The 20,085-nt window shown below is 57.7% G+C and overlaps 1 protein-coding gene across 5 annotated transcripts in view; it reads right to left on the bottom strand.

Annotated features, from left to right (window-relative positions):
• Positions 1-20,085, bottom strand: part of CDH22 (cadherin 22) — an 86,915-nt gene that overhangs the window by 24,057 nt on the left and 42,773 nt on the right. For all 5 annotated transcript variants that reach the window (XM_081916788.1, XM_081916787.1, XM_081916789.1 and 2 more), the window contains 4 exons: positions 15,485-15,604; positions 6,500-6,667; positions 5,013-5,200; positions 4,004-4,257 (listed from right to left, as the gene is read on the bottom strand). In XM_081916788.1, coding sequence (XP_081772914.1) covers positions 4,004-4,257; positions 5,013-5,200; positions 6,500-6,667; positions 15,485-15,604 — 730 coding nt within the window. The remainder of the gene's footprint in view (positions 1-4,003; positions 4,258-5,012; positions 5,201-6,499; positions 6,668-15,484; positions 15,605-20,085) is intronic.

Here is a 20,085-nt window from a genome sequence, read left to right as displayed (position 1 = left end):
TAGCCTTGTTCCGCCATCCTAGGCTTCTTCAGTAGTCCAGGCTCATATGTGATGTTACAGGATAGTGGATCTGATAGCATAGTAGTGGTGCATGAACTGACTAGAGAATGAACGGATCCACTGGGTCTTCTGCTTTACTTGTTGAACTTTATGAGACTTCCGTTGAAATCTTGTGTGTTTATCGAGTATGTTTCACGTAAACATAGGTTTGTTGTTGTTGTTTCACCCCCCCCCCAACAGGCAGGAAGCTTTCATGGCGGGGGGGGGGGGGGGCGCTGGACGGCTCCTAGCCAGGATGGCACCGCTCTGCCTCCACAGTCGGAGGCAGCCAGGTTTCTGAATGCCAGTCTCTGGAATCCACAGGAGGGGAGAGTTGCTCTGGGGCTGTTTGCAGAGTTCCTACAATGGGCATCTGTTTGGCCATTGGGACAACAGGATGCTGGACTAGAGGGGTCACGGGCATCCTGGTCCGGCTTCCATGCCAGGGATGTGAGGCGACTGGCCCAGCAAAGAGCAGAGGGGAAATGCCAAGGAAGCGAGACTGCCAGGCCTTGGAGGCTTCTGCACCTCCATCCGGATCCGTGCTGTGGACGCATTCCCAGAAAAAGCAGCACCCTCTGCCGACCAGGTGTTCCTGAAGCAGCCCCAGCCCCCGGCCGCACCCTGCACAGCCCCTCCGACCCCCTGCCAGGCCGGTCGGGCATCTGCCTGCGCCGCTGTGCTGCCTCCTTTTTCCTCCGCAATAAAGTTAATGACTCGGATGGAGGAGCGCCGAGCGAGGGGCCCTCGTCAAATCCGCAGAGGATGACACAAGCCGGGAGGAACTGTAAATATTGCAGAGGACAGGAGGCTACAGGTTCCAAACGACCTTGACAGAGAGAAAGGCCAGGCGGGGAGGGAAGGGACAACTGCAGAGTGTTACGTCCCCCCGGGAGAGAGGAAAGCCCCACAAGTGTCCCCCCTGGGAAAGAAGAGCCTTGCGAGAGCCCCATAGCGCTGGAGGGGCTTCCCCTGCAATGCAGGGAGCTGGACTGGGCGACCCTCAGGGTCCCTGCCAACTACGAGTCCCACCAACGGAAGCCAAGGGCTCCTGGGAGGCACCTTCAGCCAGATGCTTCCTGGCGCTTCCTCTCTGTTCCTGGGCTGTGCCTTCTGCCCCAGCCAGGACAGATCCCCGACGGGATGTGTGCTCAGCACCTGCTGCTTACTGGAGCTGCCCCCTGGATTCTGCGACGGAGGTGATGGCACAGTCACCCTCCTGGGTGTGCCAGGCCTGATCTCCCAGCAGCAGCCCCAGAGGGCAGTCTCTGCCTGGCTGCCCTCTGCCACCTGCAAGCCAAGCTCTGCTAGGAGTTTGTGGCTTCTCCCGCTGCCTTGTCTCCCTCTTCTTGGCCCTCCTTTTGCCCCCACGACTGCCCCCTCCCACTGCCCCCCACAAGCAGCCGAGGAGAGCAGCCCCACCTCCAGGGTGGCGGGGGAGCAAACACCAGGCGGCATCCGGCGCGGCTGCTGGGAGATGCTGCGCCAGCGGTGCCAGGCCAGAGGCGGCAGGTCACGGCCCCCTCGCCTCTCCGCTTGCCCTCCTAATTGCCTGGCTGGCAAGATTATTTTCAATCAGGTCTGCTTTGTCTCTGGGGGATTTAGCGTCTTTTATCCGGCTATGAAACAAGCCCAATTGCTTTGCTGCTGCCTGCAATGGCGTGTTTGCATGGGGGCTGCTGCCCGGGGGGCCGAAGGTGGGGAGGAAAGGGTGGGCCTGTCCAGAGGGGACCTTGGCCTCAGCTGCTCTGCACCCAGCGCAGGGCTTGATCCTGCCTCGGAGGGAAGAGGGCACAGGAGCAGACCCTGGCCCAAGCCAAGGCCCCCAGGGGTCTGCCTCGGGAGCTACTTCCAGGTCACAGTTCAGCCTGAAGACCTCCCCCAGTTCCCACTTCATGCCGGGGCTGAGCATGTGCAGAGTGCATTTCCCTCACTGCTGCCAAAGAGAAGAAAGAAGCCCCCTCACTTTTTTCTCAGTCTTGCCAACCCTCCCGAACTGAGGATTCACAGACTCACAGAATTGTAGAACAGGGAGAGACCCCCAGGGGTCATCTAGTCCAACCCCCTGCAAGGCAGAGCTCAGCGGAGGCAGACATGTCACCTGCAGGTCCAAAACACCTACAGGTGCTCCAGGGGTGTTTTGAGGGAAGCCGGACTTATTACGTTTTGCATGCTGTATGAAAGCAGCGTCAGTGATACACACAAAGAAAAGGATGCCCTTCTCTGCCCCCCCAGAGCCCAGCTCTCTCAGCCCTCACGTGCCCCATTGCCCCCCCCAGCAGCGCCCTCCAGCGAGGCCTGCCCTGCCCAGCCCTTCCCTGCCCCAGCTAAACCAGTGGTGTGCCCCCACCACCAAAGGCAGCAGATCTGCCCCCCGCCCCATGCCCAGCTGGTTCCATTGAGGCAGCCGGAGCAAGAAGCCCCTGCTTGGGAGGCTGCTGGTGTTGCCAGCTTCCCTCTCCTCCTCCTCCTCCTCCTCCTCCTCCCCCCAACGGCATCGCCTGTTGTTTGGCTGGGCAGAGCAGAGAGCGGCTTCTCCTCCTCCCTCTCCTGCGCTTTGGCGGTTTCCTTGGCACTCGCCTGCCTCAGGCCCTTCCTTGCCACCCCCAAAGGCAGCGGCGGCAGCCGAGCGAGGGGCTCATCCTGGCAACCTGGCATGTGCATTGCTGCTGCTGCTGCTGCTGGGCTCTGGGAAGCTTTTCAAGCGCGGTGTGAAAAGCTCTTTGTGGTGTTTGTTTTCCCTGCCTGCCGCCTTTGTGCCGGAGCAGGTTGACGCTCTCGGGCGTCGCGGGAGTCTGCAAACCGCCTGTGCCCAACACATGTCTGCGGCGCCAGCAAGTGCCAAGGAGCAACAGCGTCTCTACAGAGTGCCAGCCTGCAGCTCTTTCCCAGGGGGAAACAGAAGAGGGGCTCCAGCGGGCGCAGGCGGGGAGGAAGGCTCTGTCCTGGGCAGAGACGAGAGCGGAGGGCCTGTCTTTCCTCCCAGCGAATCACAGCTGAAGCATCCCTGGCAGACAGCCATCCGACCTCGGCTTAAAAACCTCCGAGGAAGGGGAGTCCACCATCTTCCCAGAGAAGAGAGGAAAGGCTTCTCTCCAGTGGCCCCCGTCTGTCAGGCCAGCTGGGGAAGGGCAGTGCCAACGTTGCACAGAGGTGACGGGAAGGGGGTCCACCTGGGCACAGGCCCTGCTGATCTGCCCTCTTTGCTCACCTGTGGCGCAGAGGCCCCTGGGCTCTGCTGGGCCAATCTTGGTTGAGCCCCAGAACCAGAGCAGAGCAGCTGGGCCCGCCTCCCCCTCTCCCCCCCCCCCCGCCAGAACCCCTGCACCTTGTCTCCCTTCATGCCTCTGGCATTCCGCTGGCACCCAGAGCCCACCCGTTTCTGAGTGACAGCCAGCTGACTTTGCATGGCCCACTTCTGCTGGACCCCTCTGCCCCATCCCCAGACCCCTTTGCCTCTCTTGAGACACAGTCAGAAACTCAAAGCAGAAACTCAGCAACTGGGATATATAATCTCACACCAATTGCACAACCAGATTTTCAGGAATGTGCATGAAAAGGCAAGGAAGTGGTTCAAGATGCGCATGTATGTGATATGTGCAAAAAGGAAAAGATCCACGAACTACACAGAAGGCCTTCCACCACCCCCCCAAGTTCATCTCACAAACATAAAAACTTATTTCTTGCCAAAGGACTTTGCAGAAACCTCTCCTCAAAAGTTTTGTGCGACATGAAGCCCACGGCCACCTTGCAGATTCCGGATCCCTCCTTCTCTGCCTCCTCCCAGGCTTAGGTGCCCAGAACCTTCTTGCCTCTTCCCCCTTCTTGTCCCCTTGGGGTCTCCCACCTCAACTGCCCATGCACCCCACTTGCCTTTGCAACTGCCCCCTTTCCTGCCCCACTTCCTCCCTCTCCCGGCACCACGCGTCCATTTCCCAGACGGAAGAGAGGAAGCCCTCCTTACCGGACAGGTCTGTTTGCCACATCGGGGTCCAGGGCGGTGACCATGCCCACCAAGGAGCCCACCGCCGCATCCTCCTGCACCTCCATCAGGCCGTCAGGGGGCTGGAACTCGGGGGGCTCGTCCACATCCAGCACGGAGACGCGCACGATGGTCTGGTCCCGGAAGGTGCCCAGGTCCACAAAGCGGGGGTCTGCAAACTTGTTCAGGGCCTCGACCACCACTGTCTGCACACTCTGGGCCTCAAAGTCCAGAGGCTGCAGAGAAAAGAGGGTTTCTTGTGGGGTGAGCAGTGGGCTGACACCATCCAGGCTCCCCCCAAGCCCTGCCCCACCCCTTGGCCACCCAAGGTTGAGAGCCAGGTGAGAGTCAGGGGCACCTCCCTCTTGCAAAAGGCTGGCGGAAGGAACTGATCCCTTTAAGGGTGGCAGCGCCCAGCCGGGTCCTCTGGGGCCAGTTCTGCAAAGAGGCACCGATAAGCAGCTCTATGTTTTAGGGGGCAGAGCTCTGTGGGGAGCAGCTGCCTCGCATGCAGAGGGACCCAGGTGCACCGGCATGGCAGCATTGCCTGGCAAGGCTGGGAGGGGCAACCCCAGAGAGCGGCTGCCAGTCAGGGCAGACAGGCCAGAGCAGGGCCCATGGACTGGCTCTGCAGCAGGCAGCTCTCCGTCTCCTGCCTTCCTCCCTGGAAGGAGGGGGCCCCAGTCTGACGCAACGCGAGACGCCCAGAAGATGGAGGCAGGCAGAATCCCGCAGACGGGCTGGCATGCTCCGAATTCTGAAAAAGCTGAGGAGTCCCGAGATCCCCGTTTCCCAGGCGGAGGGAAGCCTGCCAGCCAAGCAGAACTGGGAGGCGTCCAGAACTGATCTGAATTGTATAGAATTGTGAGTGCTGGGGCAGCTCCCCTGAGGTCCTGCTGTGGCCAGAGGATCCCCCCCCCAGATTCCCCCAACACCCACAAGGGGGAGAAGGGGAGCCCCCCCAGGGCCACACACACACACCCCGGCTCACCTTCTGCACGGAGATGAGGGCTTCCTGTGTGTTGCTGTCGGTGGTCACCCGGAAAGCCCCCAGCCCCTCCTCGTCCTTGACCTGGTAGGTCATGTCGGTGTTCTCGCCCACGTCAGAATCCTCGGCCTTCACCCTCCCGATCAGAGTCCCCACGGGGGCCGTCTCCACCACACTGAACTGGTACATCTCTGGGGGGGGAAGAGGCTGGGTGAGGGTCTCGCAGGGAGGAAGGTTCCTGCTTAAGAGCCACCCCATCGCTGCCTCCGAGCCCCGGCACACTCACATCCCCCCCCCCAAAAAAGGAACCCATCTTCAAAGCACGGATGAAACAAGGAGTTTGAGTGGGTGGCATAACCTCAACCATGGATCTCTGGATGGGACAACCCCTCCGATCAACGTGGAACTGAGAGGCATTCTGCAAAAATTGATCTTCCAGGTCTATTGCACAATGTCTCTCTAGGGACGGTCTAATTCAGATGGACTCTGTCCCTGTCACGATGTTGGCAGGTCCAGTGGCATTTCCCTTTGAGTCTGCATCACTTTTGTATTGGAGCAATCCTGGATATTTGCGGATGTTTGGGCGTTTTCAGATCCTATCCCCTTGGCCCCTTGGATGAACAGCAGGATGAGAAAAATGGACTTTAGGAGCCCTTTGGGTCACAAAGCGACTGGAAGGATTAATACTCGCCGTCTGCCGGGCAACGGTCTGAGGACCTGAATGTCCCTTTAAAAAAAAAAAAGGATGTCCCGACTACATCTGCACCCACTTTTTCTTTTTTGTAAACTCCTGGACATCATTTTGGACATTTGGATGTTGTATGTCCATCTTGGGTGGAAGCATTGATGCTTCTTGCATTTCCAATGTGCCCAGAGTTGATGGCATGGTGTTTCATTCCCCCACCCCGTATATTTTCTCTTTGTTTTTTTCCTTTACCTTAATAAACTTCCATTTTAGGGGAAAATAATAATAAAAAGCAGTGATATGGATTTTCTAGGAAAAAAAGAACTTGGAAGTGGGATAATGTTCTAATGCCCTGCAAAGAGATCCCATTGCATTTTACTCATAATTTACAAAGCTAAAAACTGCCAAACGGCCCAGCTCGCCTAATCCTGGATTTGCATTTGTCATCAAGTCATTGGTTCTGAGATTTCGGGAAAGGGAATCTCTCATGGGGGGGGGGGAGAGTCCTGTGTAAATCTGCCTGTCCCACACCAGAGTTTTCAGGGGCACACACACCCTTCACAGCTTGCACGGAGCCTGCACCCTAAAAGCAGGGGCACCCCAGCCTGGCACCGGGAGAGCGTGCATGGCACAGGCAAGGTGGCCCCAGTGCCCAGCTGGCAGGGCCCATCCCGCTGCCTGGTCCAGCAGCCCACTGCCAAGGCAGCCCAAGGGGGGCACCCAGCTCTGCCTGGACAGCTGCCCCCCGCAAAGGAGCTGCCGGCTGCTGCCACCCTCCCCCATCCGCCCCGCAGCCCACGCTCACTCTGGGGGAAGCGTGGGGGGTTGTCGTTGACGTCCGTGATGACGATGGTGACGGTGGTGGACCCCGAGAGGCCTCCCAGCTGCCCGGCCATGTCCGTTGCCCGGACCACCACCTCATAGCGGTCTTGCGTCTCCCGGTCCAGGTTGGCCACCGCCGTCCGGATCACACCTGCAGAAAGCCCCAACATGTCAGTGTGGGGCCAGGTGGGCCCCAAGGAGCCTCACGGGGCCACGCCCAGCCCCAACACCCCTGCCTTCCCTCAGCCCCCCCCTGGAAACTGTGCCAAGGAGGAGACCCACAAAGCACTCCCTTGGCAGGGGGCAAATCCCAAGGTGGATGTGGGAACAAGCCCAACGCTCCCTCCGCCCCAGTCTCCAACAACTGGTACTTGGAAGCATACTGGGAAATGCAGGAGGCCTGGACCCACGGCTAAAGAAAGAGCCCCCAACCAGCTGGCTGCCCCACAGCAAGGAAGAGGTGGTGCCCAAGGGTCATGGGGCATAAGGGGGCAGGATATGCACCCGGGAGATCTTTGGGGGCAGGGAATGTCCCCTGTGGGGCAGCCGCCGCCTTGGGTAGGCAGGCCCTAATCCTGGCCCCCTCAGGCCTTTTTCACGCACACCCCACATGACAGCATTGCTAGCATCAAAATGGCAACCTGTATTTTGCCATCTTTTGGTGCCAATTTTCCCTTTTCATGGGGAAATCCAACAAGTTGGAAAACACACGTGTCACATGTTGCCAGTGAGCATTTGCGGGATCTCAAAGACTCGCTTGCCATACCAAGTCCCGCCTGGAAGTCCCCTTAATTGGGACGCAGCAGTGCGGGCGAAGGGGGGGCACAGCTGCAGGGGGAATCCCTCCCCCCCCCAGCATCTCTTGGCTGCAGCTGCTGCTGCTGCAGGGGGGCAGGATGAGGCTGTGCCTGGTGCTGGGCGAGATCCAAGGATCTCTGCTGCCTGTTTGTCTCACCAGCTCAGAGAAGCACCAGCTGCTTGTTAACTCGTCAGATCAAAATAAAGATCTTTCTGATGAACTCTGCTGAAGCCGCTATAAATAGCTGCCTGCTGCCCTGCAGGAGCCAGGAGAGTTTGGGGGAAAGCAGGGAACGGGCAGGGAGGGGCAGAGATGCCACCTTCCCCCCACCACCACCCATGGCAAGGAGCTGGCTGAGCACCCAGGGGAGCCAGGCTGGCAACCAGCCAGCTGCAGGAAAGGCAGCTGTTGGGGAGGGGGCAGCGGGGGCCAGTTTTAGCTCAGCTGCTCAAAGGCTGCCAGACCAGGATGGCATCCCCGTCGCCCACCAGGCACCAGGCTCCTCCGCCAGCCATTTGGCAGCCTGGGTCCCGACTCCTGCGCCCGCCCAGCCCTTTTACTTCTCTTCATGCAATTGCCCGCACCTCCTACACTTGCGGGGGTGGACTAGATGACTCTTCCAAATCTACAATTCTGTGGTTCTGTGCAATGCAGGGAGACAAAGGGCAGGAAGAAAAATGGCCTCCTCGTAACACGGTGCCAAATAGGACTCCGCTGGCCCCCAGCAGCCTCCCCCAGTTTCAAGAGCCACCTGTTTCCCGACTGCCATGGGGGAGCCAGGCTGTGGGTCCTGGGGGGGTCGGAGGTAGACGGTCTTGGAGTGGGGAGATGTGATTTTGCCAGCATGGCAGGGGGTTGGACGCGATGAGCCTCGTGACCCTCCCATGGGACTTACCCTCCCATGATTCTAGCATGGGGCAGAGCTGCAGACCCAGCCCCCCAACCAAGGCGGTGGGTCCCACGAGGTCACTCTGCTGTCAGGGAAACGTCCTTCCTGGCAGCGTCTCTCCAGAGCCCTTGCATTTGGGGCAGGGAGCCTGCTGGTTGCTCAGTGCTTCCCTGGGGCTGGTTTGGGGGCGCAGCCAAGTGGGGGCCAGAGTGCTGGAGAGGCCAGGCCTGTGCGGCTCCCCCCCCCCCGCCCCGCTGCTGCCTCTCAGCTCTTCCCAGGAGACGCTTGGCAGCCCCGAAGGCTCTGCTCATTATCCCGCCGCTGATGGGCTGATTGTCAGGAGGCATCACTGCTGGCTGGACCCAAAGCCGCTCCTGGCCTCTCTCCCTGGCTGACAGCTGTCAGCCGCCGTGCCCTGCAATTACCTCCGCCTCACCCCAAAAGCTCTGGCTGCCCTCCCTGCCACCAGAAAGAGGGAGAGAAGGGGGGGGCACACTGCTTGCTCGATGCAAAACGTTGCAAAGTCCAGCAAAAAGCTCTCTCTCCCCCTCGCTGCCCATCCTGCTGGGGCTGAGCTTGCAAAGAGAAGCAGAAGGGGCTCAGCGCCACCTTTCCAGAGAGCCAGAGCAGCTGCCTTGCATGCAGAAGGGCTCAGGTTCAACCTCTGTCAGCCGCTGCTGCCAGTCAGTGCAGACAACACTGAGCTAGACACACCAAGGCTTTGGCTCTGTGTGAAGCAGCTCCTTGCATTCCTCTCTAAGCCTTCCCACATGCAGGGACTCCCAGGCCTCCTTCTTCATCCCTGGCCCATGCGAAGGCACAGCAGCTGTGTGCCTCTGAGCATGGGAAGAGCGCTCCTGCAGCAAAGGGCTACCAGATGGCACCTCCCAAACCAGCAGGCAGGGCCTCCTGCACTTGCTGCCTCCCTGGAGATCTGGTCCCGCCCTGCTGGGGAACAAGGGGGGAGGGCACTGCCATCCTGGGACGGGGGTGGGGGGCAAGAGAGAGCTGGGAAGAGGGCCTGGCCAAGGATCCTCCTGGTCAGAGCTGGCATCCGGGTGGCAGAGCCCTTGGGATGCAGGACATCCAAAGAAGCGGAAAGTTGGAGGATCCTGAACATCTTCAAGCAACCTATTGCAGTCGTTAAGAGTCGTCAACAGGCTCATCACAGCTATCTGCCAATCACCCATTCCCACCACCCTTCTGAGTAATACCCCTCCCCACCTTCTCACTATATAGAAGGGTCTGGAAGTGTATCTGAAGAAGTGTGCATGCACATGAAAGCTCATACCAAGAACTAACTTAGTTGGTCTTTAAGGTGCTACTGGAAGGAATTTTTTTATCTTCAAGCAAATCCTTCTTTGCGCAAGGCAGAATTAAACTATGGAACTCCCTGCCTCAGGAGGCAGGGATGGCTGCCAACCGGGATGGTGCACTTTGCTGCCTCCATTGCATCCTGATTGTGCCGTCCGGCAGAGCTTTCCCAGATCGCGCATGCAGGGCGCTTGACAGTCTGGCCAAAGGAGGCAGTTCAACATGACTCGTTTGCAAAGCATCTAGAGGAGAAAGCCACTTGCACCCGCCAGGATCCTGGCTCCGCTGTTACAGCAGATGCATCTCAAGGAAGGTCCAGAGTAGAGTATATGGAAAGGCTCAAGGATGTGGAAAGGGGGCTTGGACTGCTCAGGGAGACCCCTTGCACTCTCGACCCCGATAAAACCAGCCAGGAGGGGACAGCTGGCTGGGCCATGATGGCGAGGAATTCCTTCCTGGGAGAAGGGGCGCTCCTTGCCTGCTTGAAACCCTCTCTGCTTTCGGAAAATCTAACCACTGGTCAGTTGCAAAGCCTCTCCCGATATGCCCCACAGAGGACCTTAAGGTCCATATATAGCAACACCCTAGTGGTCCCGGGCCCTAAGGAAGTCAGATTAGCCTCAACCAGAGCCAGGGCCTTTTCAGCACTGGCCCCGGCCTGGTGGAACGCTCTGCCTCATGAGACCAGGGCCCTGCAGGATCTGATTTATTTCTGCAGAGCTTGGAAGACAGAGTTGTTCCGCCTGACCTTTGGCTTGGAATCAACTTGATCTCCTTCCATAGCTGTCAACTTTTCCCTTTTCTTGCGAGGAATCCTATTCAGAATAAGGGATTTTCCCTTAAAAAAAGGAAAACGTTGACAGCTATGTCCCCTCCCCCTCTTTCCTTTATCCTTTCTCCTTCTGTGATGGAACTCCTATTTGGGGACTTCCCTGGCTTTTTTCTGGCCCATGTAGGACCAGTCTGGATAGTTGGCCTTGGTGAAGATTTGACATTTTCATCCCCCAAAAGTTTTTGATTTGAGTTCCTACTGAAATGAGGCTGCATCTTAATGTTGTATTTTAATCTTGTTTTTAAGTTGTGTTTTAATCAATTGTTTTTGTACTGGTGTTAGCCACCCTGAGCCCGGTCTTGGCTGGGGAGGGCGGGGTATAATAAAATTTAATAATAATAATAATGAGGCTGGCCTGACACTTTCTCTCCATCGCTTTAGGCACCAGGCAGAAACATTCCTCACTGCCCAGGCCTTTGGCTTATTCAACAATCTATGGCCTTTACAACCGGGGGGGGGGGCATTGCTTCTGTTTGTTAGCATGGTGTCTATTTTTGTGTTTTTATATTGTAAACCTCCCTGTGATCTTTGGATGATGGGGGGAATAGAAATTCTAATTCTAATGATGATGATGATAAATGGAACAGCTTGCCCAAAATACCAGTTGCCCAAAACCACCGGAGGAGAGGGATCGCTGGCCTGATCCTGCACCTCTCCTGGTCCTCTCCTGTTCAGAAGGGGGTGGCGTGTGGCTCCTGCAAGTTGCTGCAGCACCAGAGCCAGGCGGCGTCTCATTGGAATGGAAACGGCTCCGTTAATTAAAGGGTCTGAAGCGTTTTATAATGAAAATGATTCTTGTCAGCAGCGCTGTGATGAGAGGGACGTCACGGGGGGGGGGCGCTCAGCGGAGACAGAAGCTCATCATCCTCCCAGCAGGAAGGGAGCCCAGGGCCCTCCAGCGAGGCCTCAGCACCGGGCAGAATGAGGGGGGTGCTGGGATGCTGGCAGGGACCCTGCTCTGCCACCGGCTCATCAGCTTCCACTCCAGCCCCGGGGAAAACCCTCCCACCAGTCGGACTCCATCCCATAATTATGCATGCAATCCAAGGAAGAGCTGGACCCGCCTCCCATGTCATCCCCATGGAAGGAGAAGGAGGCCAGGGGCCACATCCATCCCAGAATATGCCGACCTTCTGCCTCTCCGCTGGTGCCGTCTAAGGGAGAACTCTAACAAACGCAGCTTCTCCCCTCGGTGGGCACCTCTGCCCACATGGCAGGGGTTGGACTAGATGGCCCTGGGGTGCCCTCTGCAATTCTGTGACATACTCTGGGCTCACTGCGAGGCCAAGAAGACTCGGAGGAAACCCAGGGAGTTGGGGGGGCGCAGCTGCGTCTGCTGGCTTTCATTATCTCCACAGCCCCCCTCCACACCCGATCGCCTCTCTTTTAAATAACTTCTCCCCTCGCACGAGTGATTCCACCTCCCCGCCTTTGGCTCCGTGCCCATCTCTTGCACACAAGGGTTGTGGAAATCGGGAGGGTGGGCAGGGAGAGGGAGGGAGGGAGGGAGGGACAACTGCAAACTGCTGGGCTGCTGCTTCTTTCAACCTGCCTTGCCAGGAGCCTCACAGGGGCTGAATTTGCCCCCAAACCTGGGACAGACAACAGAAAGTCCTGCTTCACGCAGCGCATTGTTAACCTCTGGAACTCCCTGCCACAGGAGGCAGAGATGGCTACCAACCTGGATGGCTATGAAAGAGAATCAGGCAAATTCAGTGGCTCCCACAGTCAGATGCAGCAACGCTTCTGAATCCCTGTGGCCTGAATGCCACCCGTGGCCAGTCAAGGCAGCCAGCACTGAGTCCAAGCGGCCTCATCCTGGCTCAGCTCATTCCTGCATTGCAGGGGGTTGGACTAGATGACTCTTGAGGGTCCCATCCAACTCTGTGTTGTAGGATTCTCTGTTCCTCAAAGCCTCACCCAGTGGCCCCTGGCAGGGGAACCCGATTGCCCTGTGTGCCAATTCCCGCAGGAGCAGCGGCCCCACCTGTTGGCCTCTCCAGAGCCAGATTCTCGGCCCAGGGGTCCCCTCTCTGCCCCCCAATAGATGGGGCCTGGGGACTCCGCCTAAGACGCCACAAAACGAAGCCAAATCCCAAATCCCTCTGGTCGTTAAGGATTAATTTCCACTTTACATCCGTAAATGCACCCTCGTTTTCCAAGGAGGCGGCAGGCAGGGAGGCGTCTCACCCCGGCTTCAAAGGCTCTGCCCACCTGGGAGCCCTTCAGGGCAAGAGCCCCTGGGGCGGAAGGCGCTGGCAGTGCCCTTGGCCAGACTCAGACACCGCCTTCTGCAGAAGCGGACAAGCCCAGCCGCCTCAGCCTCCCCCCCCCCCAGACAGCAGCAGAAAGGAGGAGACGCCCAGGGGCACCAGGCCAGGTCCTCCCTCTGCCCAGAAGCAGCACTGGGAGGGAGGGGGGAGGCTCAGTGCCAAGACCTGGGCAGTGCCAACAAAGCTGAATGCTGGGAGATTCAGGGTAGACCAAAGGAAGGACGGAGCAGAGTTAACCTATGGAACTCCCTGCCACAGGAGGCTGTAAGGGCCACAAGCTTGGATGGCTTTGAAAGAGGAGGAGATAAATCCATGAAGGAGAAAGAAGCCATCATAGGTGGTTGGAGGCCAAAATGCTTGTGAATGCCAGGAGGGGAGAGGGCTCCGGGGTCAAATCCTGCTTGCAGGTTTCCCGGTGGGGCATCTGGTTGGCCACTGTGAGAACAGAAGGCTGGACGAGATGGTCCCCCTTTGGTCTGATCCAGCAGCCACCTCCTCATATTCTCTTATGGAACCTCCAGGTCCAGATGAAGTCTATCTGGATTTCTACGAGAATTGGGTCACAGTGAGAACAGGATGCTGGGCTAGGCGGCCCATTGGCCTGATCCTGCTGGCTTTCCTTTTGGAGAAGGTTGAGCAGGAGGCCCTCAGAGAAGGCCAGAGCTCCTCCTTTCCCTTTCCGCTTGTGCAAAGACACGCACGGTCCCGCCAAGCCTTGCGCAGGAGATTCGCACCCGCGTGCGCCAGCCCAGCCAGCAGGGCTGCTCCCCGCCTGGGTCTCCTCGTGTGATCAAGGCGAGGGAGAAAGCAGGTCAAAGTCAAAAAGGAAAAGCAAACGGCTCTCCATTATCGTATATTACGAAAAATGAAGGTGCCAGATTTTATGGCTCCTTTTACAGCATTAATGATCACGATGGCTCTGCAAGTTAAGCTGCTGATCTGGGCAATTAAACCTGATGCTCCGAGCACAGGAAGGAATTGCCAGGCGGAGCAGCTTGCCAGGTGCATGACGGGACCCGGCCGGAGTCGGGGGGGCCTTCCGTGGCCTCTGCCCTCAGCAGGACAAACAGCTCCCCGGCGGCTCTGCCAGCTCCCATGCCACCCAAGCCAGCGCAAGTTGGCAGCCTGCTCCTGGACCACCAACAACTGCTGCCACCCTGGCTCTGAGGAGGGCTCTTGATGCCACGCTCAATGGAGGGGGAAGCGGGTACAGAAGCTGCCTGACTTCCAAAGGGCTTTCGTGGGATGCCAGGATGCCAGCGGGCCCAGAAAGCCAAGGCAGAAGAACTCTCCTCTGGGCCAGCCCAAGTTAGGAGCGGCAGAGACCCCCAGGCGAGGAAGGAGAGGAAGGAGCAGGTCTCCATCTCACGCAGGTAATTCCTGCAGCCCCTGCCCCTGCCCTCCACAGCGCCCCCTGCAGGCAGGCAGAGGGGGAGACATCTCCTGCCCAGAAACAGACCAAGGCTGCCACATTGGAAAGAAGACTCCTGCAGCTAGAAAAAGTGTGGCTTCCGTTTCCAAGCAGAGAACCAGCCTCCTCCAAGGATCCCTGGGGACCTTTGGGGGCACTTTGTGGGGTGTGGGCAGAGGCAGCTGCTTGCCCAGGAATAGCCAGAGTGGGCAGGCCTGTGAATCTGACGCATCGCCGCGCATTGAATCTCCCCACTCAACTTGAGGACGGAAAGAAGCAAAGGGGGATGGATGGAGAGACACTCGAGCCCCACAGATGCCCCACGGAATCCTGGCTGGCCGTTTCTGGGTTTCAAGGGTGCTGACCCCTTGCCACCCCTGCGGGGATCCTGAGCTGGGTTCCAAGACTGCCAGCCCAGGCCCTCTTGGCTGCTTCTCACCGCGGGTACCGCCAGCAGCGCCCGGGGGGTGCCTGCCCTCACAGCGACTGCCGTGGGGTCCAACGGCCCCTTTTCGGAGTCTTGCCCTCCCCCCAGGCCCAGGGAAGCGAGTGAGAGAGGCCCCTCCCCTCCCCCCCCCCGTCACGGGATCATCTGCTGGGGATTTATCGCGGGTCCTTTTACAGCAGGCCTTTATTAGAAGTTATTAAAGGATGGAGCGGATTCCACCGCTCGCCCATCAAATATTAATAGAGCATTTATAAAGCAATCCTTAATTTAAAGTGTTGCCTTTAATCAAAGGCCCGGTGCTAACAAAGACGCTGCTGGAGAGCCTGGCAGGGGGAGCCTTTGTGCCCCTTCAGAGTGCCAGCCGCCCCCCTGCACCCGGGAAGGGTCAGCGCTCTCCTCCAAGGTGGGCCCAGCCTGACATTTCCGGACTCCCCGCTGGGTCAGATGCCCACAGGCGGTCTCCTAATGCCAGCCCCTCCCTGGCAACCAGGCAGGTGGGCACAGAGGAGGAGGGGGTGGAAAAGCCTCACGCAGCAACTCTCTCCATCTGTGCTTTCCAGCAACTGGGGTTCAGAAGCATAAGGGGGGCCATGGACAGTCCTCTTGGCCATGAATTGGTCCTAAATTGGGGGAGGGCATCATTGCTTCCTGTGGCGGGTAGTTCCACCGTTTAACTACGCGAGGGAGAGCTGCTGCAGCAGAACCCCATAGACGCCTCTGCCAGGCTGGCGTTCTTGGGTGATTTTCCCTGCATCCCCCCCCACCATGAAGCAGGACAGACCCGAGGTTACACCCCCCAGGTTAAATTGCCCCTTCCAAAAGCCCAGCACCCAATTTGCTAGGCTACCTGGCTGCCCCCCCCCCGATTCTCAAAGGGATAGCTTCTGCTCCAGGAGAGCCAGGGGATGGTAGTTGGGGGCCAAAGCCTTGTGCACAGCCAGCTCCCCCTCCCACCCCTCTCACTGCCCCCCAGTGCCCCCAGCACCTCTGCCTGGCACTCACCCGTCCTGCTGTCGACCGTGAAGTGTTGCTCACCCTCCAAGACGCTGTAGACCACCCGGGCGCTGCTTCCATAGGTGGGGTCATCGGCATCGGACGCCATCACCTGCATCACCGATGTCCCTTGGGGGGAGGACAGAAAGAGCCCCACGTGAGCAGCAGCCCTGACCCCCGACTTCCACAGCCCCACCAAGGCGGGTGCACAGCCTCCCCCTGTCCTGGGCGGGACAATTTCCTGCAGGCTGAGATCTGTGCAAGGCCCCCTGGGGGGGCAGGACCCATAGGGTGGGGGTTCTCTCCCCACCCAGCCTGCTCTCCTCCATCCCCAGACAGAGCCCAGGGTCCTCATGCACAACACGTAGGGGGGGGGGCAGAGAGAGTGCAAATTGGATAAAAGTCCATCAAACGGCTGCAATTAAGTTATTGATTTTCAACGCTGCCTCATTAAACCGGGGGCTTCACTCTGAGTGTCCCTGCAATGGGTCTAATTTGACATCATGTTCAATTTGACCAAAGTGGGACCCTTGGACGTGAGGAGCAGGAGGGGGTGTTGGGGAGGGGGCTGGAAGGCTGCTGATGGCCCAGAGACTGACAAGGCAAGTTGGGGGGGGAGGGAGAAGGCAGAGGCCTCCCCAGCTGGCAGTGCCCATCCAGGAAAGCAGGGCGGGCAGGTGGGCAGGTCCCCCGCCAGGTAGGGATCGCTCAGGTGGGCCCAGCCCTTCAGGGAAGGATCTGCCCCCCATCTCACCTGTCAGTCAGAAAGCCTCTTGAGGTGGCCAGCAGAGTTTTAAAACGGCAAGATCATAACCGTTTAAAACGGAATAAAAATGCCACGCAGGAAAACAGACACAGATGGCACCGGCCGTAAAACCAGGCGCCATTAAATGCCAAAGGGCCCCTGCCAACTGTTGCCTAAATGCACTGCTTGGGGGGGGGGATTTGAGGCTGGCAAACTGGAGGGAGCTCCAGAAAGCCCAACAACACTGTGTGAGCGCCAAGCCCGCTTTGGAAGGTAGTGCGGCATAATGGTCGGAGTGCCGCGTTGCTCCTTTGTAGGGTAACGGCAGCACAGTGACTTGGGAGACCAGGGTTCAAATCCCCACACGGTTGCGAAGATCTCCCTGAGCGGCCTCTCAGTCTAACCTACCTCACAGGGCTGTTGTGAAGATGAAATGCGCGGGGGGGGGGGGACCATGTTCGCCAGCTTGAGCTCCATGGAGGAAAAGGCAGTAGAGAAATACAAAACGAGGAGGAGGAGGAGGTCTGAACGGGCAGCGTGGGGCGGGGCTGGCCCTTCTCTCCCCCGGCCATGCCAAGCCCACCCCCAGTCCTGCCTCAGTCCTGGCCAATGGGTCATTCCTTGACGGTGGGGGCTGGAAGTCACAGAGGTCTCTTCCTTCTACCGCGTTGAACCCGGGGCCCCCATGCCAGATTCCCCCCCCCCAGCGCCACCTCTAGGCTGCCTGTCACACCACTCAGAAATCACCACCATGGACTCCACTTGCAAAGCGGGTCAAGGAGGCAGAGAGCAAGGGGCAAAAGATTCGGGGAAACACCGAACATCTCAACAGCCCCCCCAAAGACCCCAGGGAGGGGGTGCTCTTTTTGGAAGAAGAATAAGTATTTTATTAACAAAAATAAAGAAATTAAATAGAAAGCATAAAGAAATCTTGCTACAGTATTGAACTTGTTGTTCCAAAACATTACAATAAATACATTTTTTCCATTAACCTGTTAAGCTGGTTTATAAGAGGTTAGCTTGATGGTAGTGACTCTCGACCACATTTTCTCACTCCATTCCGATATCGAAAGAGGTATGCTTTCCCTCCCGTTTTTAGCTATTATAATCTTAGAAGCAGTTTTAAGGTTGAACGCTATTTCTTGATCATTTTCCAGTACGACATCTTTTAGATAACCAAGCAGAAATCCTTGAGGTTCCAAGGCTATATATGATATCCTATCATATCAGAGATTATTAGCCTGAACAGATTTTCAGAATATTTCTATCTGAGAACCATTCCAGAAGAGATGGCTGTAATCTGCTTTATTTAATCCACGTCGCCAACATTTATCCGATCCTAATTTATATATTAAATTCAATTTGGAAGGCGCTAAATACCATTGATAGAGGAGTTGGAAAGCGTTTGCTGGTCCTTTTGGTGCCAGGGAAAGAAGACTTTCCTGTTCGCCCAGGCCTGGGCATTGCAGGCTGGTTCCTGGGTGGCAAAAGGGGGGGCTCTCTCAGCCAGCCCCCCCAACTCACCTTCCTGCTTGCAAACAGTCCGGGAGGAGGAGGCTGTGCCCATCTTCCCCTCCAACTTTTCTGGCCTCCCTCCCTCCTAGTCACAGGGGGCACCTGCCCCACCTGTCCTTGGTTTTTGACAGACAGGTTTTAATCTGGGGGGGGGGTGTTGTGCTCTGTTGATGGTTCCCCTCCTTCCGCTTGGAAGGGAGACTCGGCTGCTTGGCTTTCCGTCTGCGTTGCACCTCCAGATCTCGCAGCACGAAGCAGGAGGCAGCTGCTCTCGCCTTCCTCCCCCAAATCCCAGCCTCTGCCTTTTCGGGGGTGGGGGGCGGAAATCTCACAAGACTCGCAAGCAAACAAACCCTCAGCATTGGCAATGAGCTGCAGAAGCCCCCCCCCCAAGCGAGAGAGATAATTAGGCACGTAAAGTGGATAAAGAGAGGTTCTCCCCCCCAACCTCCTCTCCAGCGCACACCAGGGGGGCCCCCAAAGCAATAAAACTTAACAAGTCGGAGCAAATTGGTCTCCCTCTCTCTCTCCTTGCTAAAAGGGGGCATCCATGGGGGGGGGAGCAGCACAGAAGGGTCCGACTGGGCTGAACCCAACAGGGCACCCCCACCCCAGGCAAGGCTCCCCCCAACCTCCCATGCGACCATAGAATCCTAGAATTGCAGAGTTGGAAGAGAACCAGGGGGTCATCTAGTCCAACCCCCTGCAAGGCAGGAATGACAGCTGTAGCATCCCTGATGGACGGCGCTCAGACCTCTGCTTGGAAACCTCCCAGGAAGGAGACTCCACCCCTTCCAATGATTAGAAGAATCAGAAGTGTCATAAATGAAATGCATGGCCATCGGTGCACAAGGCAAACACACAGACACAAGGCTGGAGGCCAGAGGAGGGACCCCCTCCCCTCCCAGAGTCCCCTGGAGGGTGAGCCAGATGCGGCTGGCTCTGGGGAGGAACCCCTGGCTGCGGTGCCAGCCTGGCTTGAACCTGAAAGCACCACCACGCCTACCATGTGCCCTGTGGCAAATGGAGCTCACCTCTCTGGCTTCTTCTCCTCTTCTTCTTCTTCGTCTTCATCTTCTCTTCATCTTCTTCTTCTTCTCCTTCCTCTTCTTCTCTTTGTCTTCTTCTTCATCGTCTTCTACTTCATCATCTCCTTCTCTTCATCTTCTTCTTCTTCATCTTCTTCATCTCTTCGTCTTCTTCTTCGTCTTCTTCGCCGATCACTTGTAGCCAAGTAAGATTGTCTTCCATGAACCCGGTCTTAACAGTGAGTCCATAAGTGACTGTGGAGTCCAATTCTGGATCCACACATGGGGATATTGGTTTCCGGGCGGGAGCTGATCGCAGTGTGGATTTCCCAAGCGTGCCTTCCTCCTAGCACGTTTCGTCCTGAGTTTGAGTGTCTTCAAAGTCCATGACACCTTTGGCCAAGGCTGTTCTCCAACTGGAGCGCTTGCAGGCCAGTGTTTCCCAGTTGCCAGTGTTTATACTACATTTTTTCCAGATTTGCCTTGAGAGAGTCTTTGAACCTCTCTGGCACCACTGCATCTGCAAGCAGCTGTCCGGCGCAGCTCTTCCAAGTGGTGAATGGCCATTGGTCATCGGACCAGGCGAGTGTCACTCGGACACCTTTGGAAGCCAGATGACACAATCATGGCTAGAGCAGGTCCAGTGGGCTCTCCTCCCTGGGAGGTTCTTCAGCAGAAGTTGGGTGCTCATCTGCCAGGGATGCTCACTGAGATTCCAGCATGGCAGGGGGCTGAACGAGATGGCCCTTGAGGGTCCCTCTACTATTCTGTGATTCTCTGAGGACTTCCTGAGCTGGAGGACCAAAATGCCATGCCTATTCACCAGGCAGGATGTGTCCTCTCCCCCCAAGTACAAAGGGAAGCCAGGAGATGTCCCAGTGGGGCCAGGATCGTTCTTGCTTGAAGCCCAACCTCCGAATTCGTGGACCAGGGCCCGTTCCCCCTCTGCGGCTGCCCTTGCTTCACACTCAGACCAGCCTGAGCTTCAAGAGCCCCTCCCTCCTGCCGGGACCCTGCCAGCCGCCAGCCCTGCCAGCCTGGGCAACACACAGCAGTGCCGGGGGGGGGCAACTGTTGCTGCTTCCCCCGACGGCGGCTTTTTTATCCCCGGCTTTGCTTGGCTCTGTGCTGCCTGTGGTCTGACTCACATCCCCCAGAGACGGTTTAGCTGGTGCTTGCGAAGGATTTGGTTGACGCGAAGCTTTCTCTCCTCTGTTTGCTGTTCACTAATAGAGAGTTTTTCTCCTGCTTTTATCTAAATCAATCAGGGGGATTTGCAGGAACAAGACAAGGCCCAAGGCAGGCACCCCCCCACCCCCCAA

Source organism: Podarcis melisellensis, assembly GCF_964234715.1.
Source record: "Podarcis melisellensis genome assembly, chromosome: 6".
Taxonomy (NCBI): domain Eukaryota; kingdom Metazoa; phylum Chordata; class Lepidosauria; order Squamata; family Lacertidae; genus Podarcis; species Podarcis melisellensis.
The sequence above is the reverse complement of the archived record's forward strand: the minus strand, read 5'-3'. Positions and strand labels throughout refer to the sequence as shown.